The 15,803-nt window shown below is 45.9% G+C and overlaps 1 protein-coding gene across 3 annotated transcripts in view; it reads left to right on the top strand.

Moving 5' to 3' along the window:
- The first annotated feature begins 1,924 nt into the window (after positions 1-1,924).
- The window catches only part of LOC120865411 (galectin-8), a 25,970-nt gene continuing 12,091 nt past the window's right edge, over positions 1,925-15,803 (top strand). For 2 of the 3 annotated variants that reach the window (XM_040242689.1, XM_040242686.1), the window contains exons 1-3: positions 1,925-2,094; positions 4,489-4,636; positions 14,785-14,873. In XM_040242689.1, the coding sequence (XP_040098623.1) occupies positions 4,595-4,636; positions 14,785-14,873 (131 nt within the window). In that variant the 5' untranslated portion in view covers positions 1,925-2,094; positions 4,489-4,594. Of the gene's footprint in view, positions 2,095-2,942; positions 3,016-4,488; positions 4,637-14,784; positions 14,874-15,803 lie in introns of those variants that run through there. The other variant, XM_040242687.1, reaches the window with a different exon arrangement.

Raw genomic sequence — 15,803 nt, 5'->3', positions numbered from 1 at the left:
CCAGTGTGGTCAGGACAGAAAAGAGGAACATGGTAGGAAGTGAAAAGTCAGAGCGCACAGGGGTGGGGCCAGAACATGAAGTGTGATGGACTTGCACCCAAAGAATAAGCAAAAGGCGGACAGGGGAGCCTGGTGGGCTGCTGTCTATGGGGTCACACAGAGTGGGACAGGACTGAAGCGATTTAGCAGCAGCAGCAGCAGCAGCCATGCTCTCCTAGATCTTTCCGACCCAGAGATGGAACCCGAGTTTCCTGCACTGTGGGCAGATGTTTTTTTTTTACTGCTGCTAAGCCATTGTTGTTTAGTCGCTCAGCCGTGTCCGACTCTTTTCGACCCCATGGACTACAGATGCCAGGCTTCCCTGTCCTTCACTATCTCCAGGGGTTTGCTCAAATTCATGTCCGTTGAGTGACTGATGCCATCCAACCATCTCATCCTCTATTGCCCCTTCTCCTCCTGCCCTCAATCTTTCCCAGCATTAGGATCTTTTCCAGTGAGACAGCTCTTTGCATCAGATGGCCAAAGCCCTGGGGGAAGCCCATTTACACAGTCCCATTTATACCTAAACTCCATTTACCAAAGAAATAGAGCACTGATGTATATTTATTTCAATTTTGTGGAGAAAGGTAATCAACCCAGGCAAAGTTGTGAAGACATTCAATTGCTCCTCACTTTATCAATAACCTGTCATTTTAACCTAACATTTAGAGTGTCAACTTCATGCAAAGCATTATTACACTAGGCATTGGGGAATATACAGGACAATTTCCTCTTCTCAATTTAAATCCGTGTTGAATAGATAGATCAAGGCTAAGTACAAATTCCGGGTAGTGTGTCTTACAGGTTAAACTCAGCTACTGAAGTTGAATCCTGAAAAGTGAAGCAAACTTGGAAAATGAATAGGAGGAGAAATGTAATAGGGAATCAGAATGTGAGTTCGATGATATGGAGTGTGTAATGAATTCCTCAATTTAAATAAAAAATAATAAAGCCCAAAGATACAGAGGAGAAGGTCCAGGGCAGGGACAGCAAAACCTGCCTTTCAAAGGAAACCTGGATAAAAGTCAAGCAGAGACAAGTAGGAAGCTAAGAACTTCATGATCCCTATAAGAAAACAAAGTGGACCAAGTGTTCAAGGTAGCTTACATAACTTTGTACTTGTCGCTGACGTTTGTTTTTGTTTTTGTTTTTACAGCCAGTAGGTCAAACTGGCAGTCACTATGGGCCCTGGACAGGAAAAGCTGGTTATCTGTGAACACCTACCGTGCCCAGAACTGGGCTCTGTACCTCTGACATTTTCCTAAGGAAGTCCTGATAAAACTAAGAAAATGGCAACACATAAAACTGGCGGAGAAGCCGCAGTGACTTAAGTCCAAGTTAGATTAAATGTTTGGCGGCTCCAGACTGGACGAAGTCCAGCTATACTGAACCCATTTCCCCATCACTTTACTTACACCCGAAGGTGTGGCCCAAAACGGGGTGCTTCCAAATCAGGTTCTCTTTCATTGCACTGGTTGGCCTCTGACCCCAGGCAGACAAGGAAGCTAACCTAGAGAAATACCTGGCACGTACCCCGTTGACCCCCGCGACCAGGGAAGGTCAGAGACGCCCCCCGTCAGCGTGGAGGGGGCCCTCGCCGGGTCCAGGGGAGCCTGTGCAGCGTCCACACCGGAGGTGGAGGCCGCGGACACGCGGGCGGAGGGGGCAGGTGGTGTCCTCTCTGCCGCACTTCCCGGCCCCTCAGTCCCGACCGCAGCAAAGTCTGGGAATTTTGTAAACACGCTCTGCCCCCTCCCGCTCTGCTCGTGCCGCAGCAAGCCGGTCGCGCTCCGCGTCCCCAGGCTGTGCAGGAGGCCCAGCCCGGTGGCGGGCAGCAGCGAGGCCGGGCCCGCAGCCCAGCGGAGCCGCGAGCGCGCCCCGGACACAGACGCAAGGCCGACGGCGACGCCCGGCACGCGCGAGCCGGGAAGTGGCGGCGGACTGACTCCTCTCGCTTCCGGTCGCCGCCCGCGCGCGCCCGGCCGGGAACGCGGACGACGCGCCGCGGCGGACGGACAGCTTCCAACGCTCAGCGCCTGCGACGCCAGTCCCGGGGTGAGTCGTCGGGGGGCTGTCGCCGCGGTGGGTGCGCCGGCGGAGCAGCCGGCCGGGCGTTTCTGGGACTGGCTCCCGTCTCCCCGTCTCGCGTGTCGTCACCGCGGAGGATCCGGCGCGCGGCGCCCCAGGGATGAGCCGTGGTCCCGGGCGCCCGGCGCTGGCCCCGCTGCTGACCACCCCCTCCCTCGGGGCTGCCTTCGCACCCTTGACCTCCCCGCCTGGGGCCGAGCGCCGCCTTCACTCGGTGGGATCGCGGTCGTTTCCTTCCCAGTGTTTTAAATGACGAGCTCTTCAAGGAATGACAGACCTCCGTGGTCCTCCTGGACTCCGAACACGCTTTTTGTGAGATGCAGAGTCATTGACTGCAGGATTAAACGTTAGGGAACGCCAAGTCCTTTAACTGCTTCAGCATCATGATAGCTTCTTGGGATGCGAACCAAGTGTTAATTAATTAGAGCAGGACTCGTGCCTGTGGATGTTTCCGGGAATGATTGGTTTCACACGGGCCTAGGCTTAAATTGGATCACTCTGCTGCTGCTGCTGCTGCTGCTAAGTCGCTTCAGTCGTGTCCGACTCTGTGCGACCCCGTAGACGGCAGCCCACCAGGCTCCCTGTCCCTGGGATTCTCCAGGCAAGAACACTGGAGTGGGTTGCCATTTCCTTCTCCAGTGCATGAAAGTGAAAAGTGAAAGTGAAGTCGCTCAGTCGTGTCCGACTCTTCGCGACCCCACGGACTGCAGCCCACTGTCTCCTCTGTCCATGGGATTTTCCAGGCAAGAGTACTGGAGTGGGGTTCTGGTCACAAGTAAATTCTCTGAATGTGGCTGTGAAATCTCTGTATCCTTTCTTTTTTGGTCTTGTTGATACTTCCCGAGTTTGATCGCAAAACAAAAAGTTTTGAGATTTTTGACTAACGTAGTAAGTTAATAGATTGCGGTCACATTTATAAACCAAGAGGGATACGTTTTTTTTTTTTTCTGTTTTTTTTTTTTTTTGCCAACTTTATTGGGGTATATGTGACCAAAAAAAATTGTATATATTTAGGGCATAAAACTTGATGTTTTGATTACACCCACTTCTTACAGATCTTTGGGGGACCGGGATGAGTGTTACTAGCTAAGTTAGGTGATTAGGGTGTCACAAGCTATGTGCAGGTGTTTTGCAGTTTGGGCTCTATCCTCTCGGGAATAGCCCACTTCCAGGATACTTGAGTTTGTTTTTGGAGTTTCTTTCTTACAGTTTCCTTGTGTGCCCACCTGCACTCCCTCTCAAATGCCAGCAATCATGTGTTGAATTGTCATGCTTCACATCTCTGATTTCTTCTTCTGCCACATCTCTCTGACTTCCTTCTTTATTAAGGGCTCATGTAATTACGTGGGGCCTGCTAGATAATGGAGGACAATCTCCCTGTCTTGACATCAGCTGATTTGTAACTGTAGTTTCACCTGCAGAATCCCTCTTGCTGTAATTTAACGTAACCACTCAGTTTGTTACATCCAGAGTTGGAACTGCAGTTTTTTTTTCTTTAGATTCAAAGTGAGAGATGTGATCAGTGTATATTGCCCTTTGGTATAATGATAGAATTAGTGGAAGTAAAATGTCAGAAGCTTTAGTTTTGTTTCTCTTTTAGTTCTCCTTTCTCTTCGGGTCTTCCCTGGAGCTGTTCAGTGTAGTACTGATGGGTCCTTTTATCTTGAAAACTGTGCTGTTGCTCCACACCCCACTTTTTTTTTCTAAGCCACAGGGAAGTTAATGTTTGAGGCATTGGATTTTTTTTTCTTTCAACTTGTTTAATTTGGAGGAGGAGGAGCATTCCCTTCTACTAATAACAGTATAGAAAACTTCTAAAGCATGTGCTATTCCATTGTTTTATTTATTCATTTAATCCGTAGAATAAACCTGTGAGGTGAACACTATTATTATTTTCATTGTACAGATGAGAAACTTTAAGTGAATATCTCTGATGATTTATAGGAGCATTTCCTACTATTTGGTTTAGTATTTTAATAAAAAGTTTTCATTTTTGTTTTTTTTTGGCCATGCCGCACAGCTTGTGGGATCCCAGTTCCTTGACCAGGGATTGAACCTGGGGCACAGCAGTAAAAGCCACGAGGCCACTGGAAACTCCCAGTAATAAGTATTTTTAATAAAGTTTCCAAGTTAGAAATGTTCTACAGATGTATTTTTTAAATTTAATATGTCCTGTCCTCATAATACAAAATTATTTAGTAGAGTACATTTGATAAGAGTTGGAGTCAGATCTTTGATTGTAATAGCATCCTGTTATTTGATAAATATTAGTAAAATAAATTATATATTTAAAAATAGTTATAATATGACAAAAAATGTTGCATGCTTATTTTTCTTTCCCTGTGTTTTGATTTTACATAGGGCACGTGCCTCGGCTTCAATCTGGGAATTCTTTAAGTGAAACGTATTTAAAATCTTAGACCATACCCGGAAGAGAGCCCAGTCAACAATAAGGCGGAAGAGAACGATGTTGTCCTTAAACAATCTACAGAATGTCATCTATAACCCGGTAACTGATCTCCTCAATCACTTTTTGCCTGTGGCAGTGTTGAGAGCAAGTCCAAAGAGTAATATCGGATTGGCTGGAAAGTTAGTTCAGGTTTTTCAATAACATCTTACGGGAAAACTCAAATGAAGTTTTTGGCCAATCCAATAATTACCTGGGAGACAGTGGAGGACAGAGAAGCCTGGCATGCTGCAGTATAAAGAATCAGGACACGACTTAGACTGAACAACAACAATTACTCAGTGCAGGGTGTGGGTGGGGGTTCAGTAAACATAAACGGAGCACCTGCTATGTGATGGAACTGCAGTGGGTGCTGACTAAAAACCATTTCCAGCCCCTGCAGCCCCACAGGTGCTTAAATTCAATATTCAGCTCTCCTCTCAGTACCCACAATTCGGCATCTGGGAATTCAGCCAGTCGCCAATAGATGGTACGTATTTACTGGAAAAAAAAAAATCCAAGTGTAAGTAGATTGAGACCTGCGCAGTTCAAAGCTGTGTTGTTCAAAGGTCCGCTGTACGAGGTGATGAGATGGGCTGTGAATAAAGAACGTGGAGGAAGAGTGATGGGAAAGCCACTCTGATCGTGGTGGGAAAAAGGCTCAGCCCATCATAAGACGTAATTTTCAGAGGGAATGGATTTCTTTCTGTACACATTTTCATTTTGTTTTTTAACTAGAGCTGTTCGTGAGAAGTTCATTTCTCAGCTTTGCCTCTGCCTTTCAAATCCTGCTTGTTACTTGAGCAGGGGAATGTTCAAAGCCAGTGGTGAGGTGGAGGAGAAAAACTAATAGTCTTGTGTGAACCTCAGGCCAGTCCAGGAACCCGTGAATGTAATTGCTAGAAATTTCAGTAATGAACTGGTTTCAGTTCATGTGGTGTGAGAATCTAGAAATGTCTAGTTTCCATATGTCCGAAACTGAATCTTGAATTTAGATCCAAGACAGAGTTGCTGCTTGTTTGGTTTGCCTTTTTTTTTTTTTTTTTTGGTAAACCCTCTGTAGGAGACTCCTGGTAAGAGTCCTTCAAGTAAGGCCTTCAGCCAGTCTCATTAGTGTAAGTGGGTTCAGTTTTTTGTTATTTACTTTGTAGCTCTAGCTCTTTTTTCCCTGCTAAGGTTTACTGTCATTGTGTAAGAATGAGGTACAACCACCATGTAAAGCAAAGTCCGTTTTGGAAGAAATAGCCTTCACTTCTAGTAGGTTTAAAAAGGAACACTTGATGAACTTGAAGTCACCTAGACATTTTAAAAGATTTTGTGCATCTCAAGAATTAAAAACATCTCAAAGTTGTAGACTTGACTTTCTGCAAAGATTGAAAGAAAGAAAGATTCTCCCTGCCAAGGGGAACTGAAATGTAACCCTTGCTCAAGCCAGGAGGGGTGGATGGTTGGGTTAATGTTCAGCTCTGCCCTGCATCACAGAGACACCTTATTTGAGTGTTATTTAGAAAACAGTTTTATAACCTGAGATCCTCCCCTGTCTTGATAATAGCACACTGATGTTTACTGTGGTTTCTGGGGTTAGCACCCTGGACTACAGAGTTGAAACAAAAATCAGCTGATGTTTCATTTCCTGAGGACAGGGCACTTGGAACAGATGCTGCATTCAGGACTCCTGGTGGTGTTCTGAGAATGGTTCATGACAGCGTGTTTCCAGAGTAGAAATCTTCCTGCATTCTGGGTGTTTCCTTAGTGATCAGTTCACTCAACTGGGAAGTGTTTATGGAGTTTCTACTATACTCTTCATTAAGCCTTGTGAAGACACAGAACTGCCATCTTTCTATTATTATCTCTTTACGTTTCTAACATTTTGGTCCACGTGTATTTTCTCTTATATGTTAAGTTTCAGTTCCTACCGATAAGAACTCTGTTCATTCATATCAGTAAAGAAACATAGAGTTAGTTTTAGGGCATTTCTTATTTTGAGAGCATGAAGTACAGAATGTGTCAATTATAAAACTGAAGCTTCTTTCAAAATTATTTTTTAATGAAATGCGTAATGTCCTTTTGAATAATATATTGGTTTAGCCCAAAAGTTCATCCAGGTTTTTCCGTCATGTTATAGAGAAACCCAGATGAACATTTTGGCCACCACACTTGTCTGCATTGTTTGTTTGGTTGTATAATTTCAAAAGTATAACTATTTTAACAATATAGTCCAAATGCAAAAGCAAGCTGGATTACTTTGAGGATGTTGAATAGCCTTCACAAGGGCTTATCTTGGTTTGGGGCAGCTGCCACCAGCTAAAACAGTATAATTAAAATCAGTTCAATAAAAATGACTTAAAATATGTTTAAAAATTGTGGTAGACAAATTCTGTTCATATTCACTCTTGGAAAAGATTAAGTCAATTGTATAACTGGCCTGTATAATTTTTTTCCTATTTAGTATATTTCATTGACAAGTTCAGTTGATAGAATTCCAAGACTTAAGAAAGTCCAGCTCACTTTTCTTTCCACTCAAATTGAGTGAGTAAGTTGGAAGACAGTATCTTCATACCAGAAGTTCCTTCAGTGAAATCTCTTGTTTGGCAACTCAATATATCTGCTTAAATATTTTATTATTGTTGTTTATAGAGGTCTTAGGATGTGATCAGGTGTGAGTTGAGAAGTTATTTAGAAATTAATCCATTTGCTTCTCACTTTTAGTTAACAAGCCGTCTGCTAATATTAATCCCACCCTGAAAAGCTCATGATGCCGATTTCCTTAGGAACCTTACTTCCACGTTGATTCTTTTTTCCTTAGTATTCTAAGGACCTCCCTTTCTACCTTGCAGTTTAACCTTAAAATACAAAACGATGAAATTTCTTTTTAATCTCTGAAGATCCTTCCTATTTGTTCCCTTGTTCTTTTGCTAACTTCCTTCCTGAGACAGTCGATTTCTGCTGTCTTGATTTCTGCACCATAACTCTGCATTTTGATTTTTTTTTCTGAATCCTAATTTTTTTGAAATTCCAAGTTTGTATTGGCATATTGGTGATTTACAGGGTTGTGTTAGTTTCAGATGTATAGCACAGTGATTCAGTTATAAATATACACATATCCACTCTTTTTCAGGTTCTTTTCCCATGTAGCTAATCACAGAGTACCAAGTAGAGTTCCTGTGCTATATGCTGCTGCTGCTGTCCGACTCTGTGCGACCCCATAGACGGCGGCCCACGAGGCTCCCCCGTCCCTGGGATTCTCCAGGCAAGAACACTGGAGTGGGTTGCCATTTCCTTCTTCAATGCATGAAAGTGAAAAGTGAAAGTGAAGACGCTCAGTTGTATCTGACTCTTAGCGACCCCATGGACTGCAGCCTACCAGGCTCCCCTGTCCCTGGGTTTCTCTAGGCAAGAACACTGGAGTGGGGTGCCATTTCCTTCTCCAGTGCATGCATGCATGTTAAGTTGCTTCAGTCGTGTCCGACTCTGTGCAACCCCATGGACAGCAGCCCACCAGGCTCCTCCGTCCACAGGATTCTCTTGGCAAGAATACTGGAGTGGGTTGCCATTTCCTTCTCTCCTATGCTATATAGTAGGTCCTTATTGAGATTATCCATTTTGTAAATAGTAGTGTGTATATGTTAATCCCAAGCTCCTAATTTATTCCTCCCTGCCCTCTTGAGTTTTTACCCTTAGTTTCATTTCTTTCTTGTCTTTTTACCACTCTTGTCTTCAGTGTCTCTCTTTATTTCTTTGCTGTCTTTTCAGTTCACTCAGTCATGTCCAGCTCTTCGTGACCCCATGGACTGCAGCACGCCAGGCTTCCCTGTCCATCACCAACTCCCTAAGCTTGCTCAAACTCATGTCCATCAAGTCGGTGATGCCATCCAACCACCCCATCCTCTGTCGTCCCCTTCTGCCTTCAGTCTTTCCCAGCATCATGGTCTTTACCAGTCAGTCAGCTCTTTGCATCAGGTGGCCAAAGTATTAGAGTTTCAGCTTCAGCATCAGTCCTTCCAGTGAATACTCAGCACTGATTTCCTTTAGGATTGACTGGTTTGATCTCAGGGACTTCTTTATAGCTCAGATGGTAAAGAATCTGCCTGCAATACAGGAGACCTGGGTTCGATCCCTGGTCAGGAAGATCCCCTGGAGAAGGAAATGGCAACCCACTCCAGTATTCTTGCCTAGAGAATTCCATGGACAGGGGAGCCTGGCAGGCTACAGTCCATGGGGTCACAAAGAGTCGGACACAGCTAAGCAACTGACACATGGTTTGATCTCCTTTCTGTCCAAGGGACTCTCGAGTCTTCTCTAACACCACAGTTCAAAAGCTTCAGTTCTTTGGCCCTTAGCTTTCTTTGTGGTCCAACTCTCACATCCATACATGACTACTGGAAAAACCATAGGTTTGATTAGATGGACCTTTGTTGGCAAAGTAATGTCTCCGCTTTTTAATATGCTGTCTCAATTTGTCATAGCCTTTCTTCCAAGGAGCAAGTATCTTTTACTTTCATGGCTGCAGTCACCATCTGCAGTGATTTTGGAGCCCAAGAAAAGAAAGTCTGTCACTGTTTCTGTTGTTTCACCTTCTATTTGCCATAAAGTGATGGGACCGGATGCTGTGATCTTCGTTTTTTGAATGTTGAGTTTTTCACTCTTCTCTTTCACTTTCATCAAGAGGCTCTTTAGTTCCTGTTTGCTTTCTGCCATAAGGGTGATGTCATCTGCATATCTGAGGTTATTGATATTTCTCCCTGAAATCTTGATTCCAGCCTGTGCTTCATCTACTTCTCTGTTGACTGATCACTTTTGAATATGTGTACAGTTTGTATGTAGTTCTGTGACCTCCAGCTCACTTAGATGCCCTGCCAGCCCTTCAGGACTGTGAGTTCAAAACGAAACTCCCATCTTCCTTTCCAAACCAGTTTCCCTTTTGTGGATGTCCGTTTCTTTCAGTGTCCTTCCATGCTGCCAAGCCCCCAACAGTTTGAAGTTAATCTGTCTTCAAAATTTTAAATTCATTTATCCCAAATTCAAATGACTTGTCCTTATTACTACGTTAAAAATACAAGGAAAGATATGTACAGCGTTTTAAAAATTCAAGCAGTATTTCAGGATTTCATTAAAACATAAATTTTCCTTCTACCTTGGTGCTCATTTACACTCCTTAAAGGTAACTTTTCTACCAGGTTTTTGTATATCCTTGTTGAGACTATATGTGAATATCCAAGAGTGAACATATGCTGTGCATATCACCTTTTTGCATGTTGTTTCTTTACATGCATGTATCATTGGATAAAGTGTGCTATACTGTGCTTTTTTCCATTTAACATGTGTTGGAGGTATCAGCATAGAGTTTCCTCACTTATTTTAGTGGCTGCATAATTTGCCCACTGTGTGGATGTACTGTGACTTACTTAACCAGCCCCCTGTTCAAGGGCTAGATCTGTTCATGATTATCCAGGGCTATAGTGTACATCCTTAGAGGTGCACCTTTGTGCACATGTGCTAGTATTTTACAAGAGAAATCTATGAAAGTGGAATCACTGTGTCAGAGAGTATGATATCCATTTCATCATCTTTTGGTGGAGGCAGGGGTGAGGTCTTCCTTATTTTTCCGTGTTAGAGACATTCCCTTTTTGAAATTGACTTCTTTGACACGACTGCTCTGTCAGATCTTTCTTTCTTCTTTCTCTTCTCACCCCCTGCATCGAAGTCTCCCACATACCCTCAGTTGTAATGATTCACCATCAGTCATACCCGTGGCTGTGATGTGTCCCAGTGAAAGGATGTAGAGCAAAAACCACAAAAGGAAGAGGCACACGGGGCGAAGTCCCGGGGGAATCGGTACAGGATTCAAGGGTATCCTGCCAGTGGTGTCACACAGGATGGACTTAAATCTCCCAGCAGCTAGCTGTGACCTGTGTGAAATTTTCTCCACCAGGGAAGCTCATTAGAGACTCACCACCCAGGGTCTTTATTGAGAGATGTTGTGTAGATAGCATCTGCCTAGCAGGCACCAAAACCCCAGACTCCCAGCAGGAAAGCAGGTGTTCAGCATAAATCATGTTTGCACAAACAGTTGAGGTGGGTTACACACCCTTCTCAGTTAGGGTGGTGGGTGCTCTCCCCAAAGCCAAGTTTCTTGCAAGGAGGCCTTTCAAAGCCAGCAGCCAGGTCTGCTGTGTTGACACCGCACGCCCCGTAACTGACCACCACTGCGGCTTTGCTCCCGACTTCCTCTCTCAGTGTGTCCAGTATCTCTCATTTCAGTAAGTCATCGTCTCTTCTCTGACTGCTGAGTCTTGGCCGTTCACTTAATGTTGGTCCTGAGTCTCCACTCCTTTCAGTGTATTTCCCCTTAGAGGTCTTGCCAACCTTTCACACTAAGGGTGTTCACAGCTAAAGTCATCTTCCTTCTGAAATTTGTGTCTTCCACAGCTTTATCATTTTAGGTGGGGCCCCCACGTAGACAGTTCCCTTTGATACAGCTCAATGTGTTTATCTTCTCCCACGCCCACTCCTCAGCGTCTGCTGCCTTCCGCGTGGGTCAGGTTCTTATCTCTGCGCCAGGCTTGCTTGCTGCCAGGCAGCCTCCCAGATGCTCCCCTGCCCACTGGACTGTTGTTCCCAACCCCCACTTTTGTCTTGTTAGTCTAAAGCCTGCCTTTAACTGTCTCTAACTGCTCCCTTACTGTTTACTGTCTCCCAGATAAGTTTTGTCTCTCCCTGCCTCTCTGCCTTTGTAGCTGGACATTTCTACCTGAACTGGCTTCCTTCTCCTTTCTGCCTAACCATATTGTTTCCCCAGGTCACATCATACCTCATTCATCAGCTGTGGCCACCTCAGTTACAGCTTTTTATACATTTTTCTGAAGCATTTATTCAACACTTCCTTCCTGCCCCATTTTTGGGAAGATGTTGACTTGGCCAGGGCTGGTAGTTGCAAAAACAGAAGCCAGCCGCTAATTTGAGCAGAAAAGGAATTTATTAAGTGATGTCAGCAGGCTGGACCAAAGAACCAGGCTTGTCAACGATGTCATCACAGACAACAGCCCAAACCAGGCTCAGGGCTGTTCTCCCCAGCGGACCAACACGGTCCTCTGTGCCCTGGCGGCGCCGCCTGCTGCCTCTGACCCAGGTGGAGCTGTTGCTCCCCTCGGCCAGAGTGAGCGCTGCAGGATTCTGGCTGCTGCTTGTCGTGACGTCTGAACTGGGGGTGCTGACGGACAGAAGTGCACCATATGCCTGCGTCACAGTTTGGATGAGGGCTCGTGTTCATAAGATAGAGGGTTTCCCAGCTGGAAGGAGGTTCCGATTCAAACAGCTGGACAGAGGGTCACATTTCCACTAATCATCTTTTGGAGGGTATCTGACTTCTTCCCAACTGTATCATCAGCTCCTCCCGGATGGACGGAACTCATACTTCTTTCCAGCTGCAGGCTGCCTGACCCGACCCTGGTGTAGGGCAGATATCTGATAAATGACATAAAAAAGGCAAAGCAGTCTGAATCAGCTGGGATGTTTAGGCAGGTTAATGCCAAACCTGACTAAGGCTTAAGTTTATGATACTGTCCCAGTGTGTTCAGATCTGTATTGTATTGTTTTATGTAAATTATTTGTGAAACATCAAAGCCTCAAAGTTTGGAATTGCCTTGAAAACAGCACCCTTCTCCCTTTCCACAGGAGCCTATTTGTGAGGGAGTAAGTGGGCTGAGGGGCTTTTGTTTCCTTCACATGGTCCAAAAAAGTTGAGTATTGCTGTTGGCTCAGCAGGTAAAGAATCCGCCTGCAATGCAGGAGACCCCGGTTCATTTCCTGGGTCGGGAATATCCCTTGGAGGAGGAAATGGCAACTCACTCCAGTATTCTTGCCTGGAAAATCCCATGGACAGAGTGGAGGCTGGCGGGCTACAGTCCATGGGATCACAAGGAGTCAGACATAACAGCAGCAGCAGCAGTGGCATTAATATAAATTAGGGTACATTCCTAAGTAGAAACATTACTATGCAAAACAAACAGCAGATGGCCCAAATTTATAGCACAGTTGTTTCTCAGACTGATATAATAAAAAATCTGTGGTAATAAACATTATAAATGCTTATATATAAATCTGGAAAATATACAGATATATAAAGAAGAAAATTAAAATCTCATTCCTCAAGAAAAGTGTTGTAACATTTTTGGCTTACTTCTTTAGTGTTTTTTCTTTGCTTTTTGATGTTTATTATTAACTCGGTTAAGACCATACTGTATGGAGTTTTGTAGGCTAGTTTCTCACTGATAATTATTTCACTAACAGTTCTGTGTTATTAAATATTCTGCATAAATATAAGTTGTGCTCAGTTGCTAGTCATGTCTGATTTTTTGGACTGTAGCCTGCCAGGCTCCTCTGTTCATGGGATTCTCCAGGCAAGAATACTGGAGTGGGTTGCCATTTCCTACTCCAGAGAATCTTCTGGACCCAGGGATCATACCTGCCTCTCTTGTGTCTCCTGCTTTGGCAGGTGGATTCTTTACCACTCAGCCACCTGGGAAGCCCAAATATAAGTTGAAAATATATTTTAAAAAATTGAAGTTAAAAAAAAAACAGTTCTCATTTTATTAAGAGATATACATCATGAAAGATGCTGCTGTTTATTCTTGCCTGTGGCCAAGAGACTTCCACGTTCTCTATACACAGAAAGCATCCCGTCTGATGTATGGCTGTGGCCGTGCTCTACACATCTGTTATGTTTTTCTTTTCTGGTTTGATGCCCTGTTCATCTCCCCCACGCTGCCCCCGCCAATGGCTGTGACACCAGATGGTTACTGGCTTTGGTGATTTCTTGTCTTACTGCTTAAGGCAGCAACACTGTTCAGCAGCTGTTTAGTTGCCACGCCTTTGCATATGTGAGGCCTGTCAGAACCCAGTTTCCAGATTAGTAAGAGCTCATTCATTCACCAAGTGATTGTTGATCATCGCCTGACCTCTGTCCTGGGGGTGTAAAGATGATGGCTGGGTCCTGCCCCGTGCAGCTCAAGATCTAGGCACAGGTTTGCACAGAAGCAGAGTAAGGAGTACCACGATGACCCTCAGAGGGGGGCTGACTCAGTTGGCCCAGGGAGTCTGAAAAAGGCTTCACGCAGGAGATTGTGTTTGAGGTGGGATTATACGGCCTCTTTTGTTTTATTTCTTACTTCTTGACAATCAGAGCTACCTTGATCAATTTTAGCATAGGTGTCATAACCCAGGTGAGCTTGGTATAAGGCATGCTGGCGTCTGACCTACTTGTCCCAGTTGGTCAGAGGCTCCAGGTGGAAGTGGGATGTGGTTGGGGTGCAGGAGATGCAGCCACATAACCAGCGGCCAGGGAGGATGGTGGAGCCCCCCAGGGGAGGGCAGTGAGAAGACCTGATTGTGTGTCAGGCCCCAGACAAAAATGCTGGGTTCCAGGTGAGGAATCCTGTGTGGGAACACCTGTCAGGGCCCAGGCCTGCACCCCGGACCAGGCGAGGTCTGTAGATGCCGTGTCTGGAGAGACCCACAAGCACCCTGAGGGCATCCTTCAGCCCGTGCAGGTCTCTGGGTCCCATGGAGGGTGCGGTGTGGCAGCCCAGTGGGTAAGGCAAGGCACCCAGTCCCAGGTGTGGTGGAGCGGCTTAGTGGGGTGCTCTCTGCAGGCAGTGCCTGCTTGTCATCGTCGTCTTCAGTGCTAGAGAAGGGCCTGGCCTGGCCTACATCATGGTGGCATTATCCATGGAACCTTAGGAAAAACCAGAGGGGCAAGGCGTGGCATTTCATACAACCCTCTGCCAGATATTCCCACGTGGCTCAAGTGGTAAAGAATCCACCAAGGCAGGAGACTCAAGAGACGTGGGTTCAGTCCCTGGGTTGGGAAGACCCCTGGAGGAGGAAATGGCAACCCACTCCAGTATTCTCGTCTGGAGAAACCCATGGTCACAAAGGCTACAGTCCATGGGGCCACAAAGAGGCGGACACACTGAGCATGAGCACACACTCCAGCCGGATAAAAAGGGCTGTGAATGGCACGTATCTATTTCTGAAGACCCCAGAGTGGTTTGCACGTGTTGTGCTGTCTCCAGGCTATGTTGTTCCTGCACAGCTGTTTGAATGGTGAGGACTTGGAAAAATGCTAGGGTCTGAGCAAATTCGTGTGCAGCCTTTAAGAGTGTAGTCCTTTGATTCTGTAAGTGAACGTTTGTTAAAATTATTTTTCCTAGGTAATCCCCTATGTTGGGACCATTTCTGAGCAGTTGGAGCCGGGAACTTTGATTGTGCTACGTGGGCATGTTCCTAGTGACTCGGACAGGTAAAGTCATTGTGTTAGACGAGAACACAAGTAAGCGCATCTTTGTGGTTGTGGGCAACAGCAGATAATGTAGGAGAGACCATCTGGATACTTGAGGCTGATTTTGCTTTCACAACAGCCTTGGCCAAGGTGCTGAGGAAACTGGAATGAAAACGTGAAATACAGGTGATATGGATTTTTTATTGCCATGAGTCTGACTTTAGTGTAAAGAATTAGAAACATAGCTAGTGGAGGGAATCGTGGTCAGATGACAAGGACGTGGCCTAGTTACAGTGTAACTTTCCCACAGCATCTCTTCAGACCTGTCCCAGGTGGTTTTATCTAATGCTTGCCTTGGGCACAAAGTCTGGATGAGGCTGTATCAGCTGGAGTTGGACTTGGCTCTGTACGACTGACGTCCGAGTAACAGTGGTTTAAATAAGAGGCGAATGCGACGTCCAAAGGGGACAGTCCAGATGGCTAAAGGCCATGCCATCAAGCTGTCAGAGGCGGGGGCCCCTCCTTGCTCGCACCCACTGTCCCAGGGTGATGTCTTCTTTCTCACGGTCCCTGGAAGCTGGGACTCTTATCCTCACGTTGTGTTTGTGTGGCTGCCTGGGTCCATATGTGGTTTTGGGGGAAGGGGTGGGGTGGGCAGAAGACAGATGTCAACTGACTGTTGAGGCCGTTTTCTGTAGTTTTCTGTGAATTCTTCCCTTCCACCCCATTGGCAGAGCTTGGGACCCCTCAGCCAGCCCTCCTGCAGGGAGGCTGGGAAATTGGGTGCTTATTCTGGACCATTTGGGCCCCCTGGGTGGGTGTGCAGAGGAGCGGTCAGGTGTCAGTAGGCCTGGGTCTCCACGTGGCCACCTTCCTGGGCCCCCACGTGGCCACTTTCCTGAGTCCCCACGTGGCCGCCTTCCTGGGCCCCCACGTGGCCGCCTTCCTGGG

This window comes from Oryx dammah, unplaced genomic scaffold (genome assembly GCF_014754425.2).
Source record: "Oryx dammah isolate SB20612 unplaced genomic scaffold, SCBI_Odam_1.1 HiC_scaffold_6, whole genome shotgun sequence".
Taxonomy (NCBI): domain Eukaryota; kingdom Metazoa; phylum Chordata; class Mammalia; order Artiodactyla; family Bovidae; genus Oryx; species Oryx dammah.
This window is presented reverse-complemented; position numbering and strand designations above follow the sequence as displayed.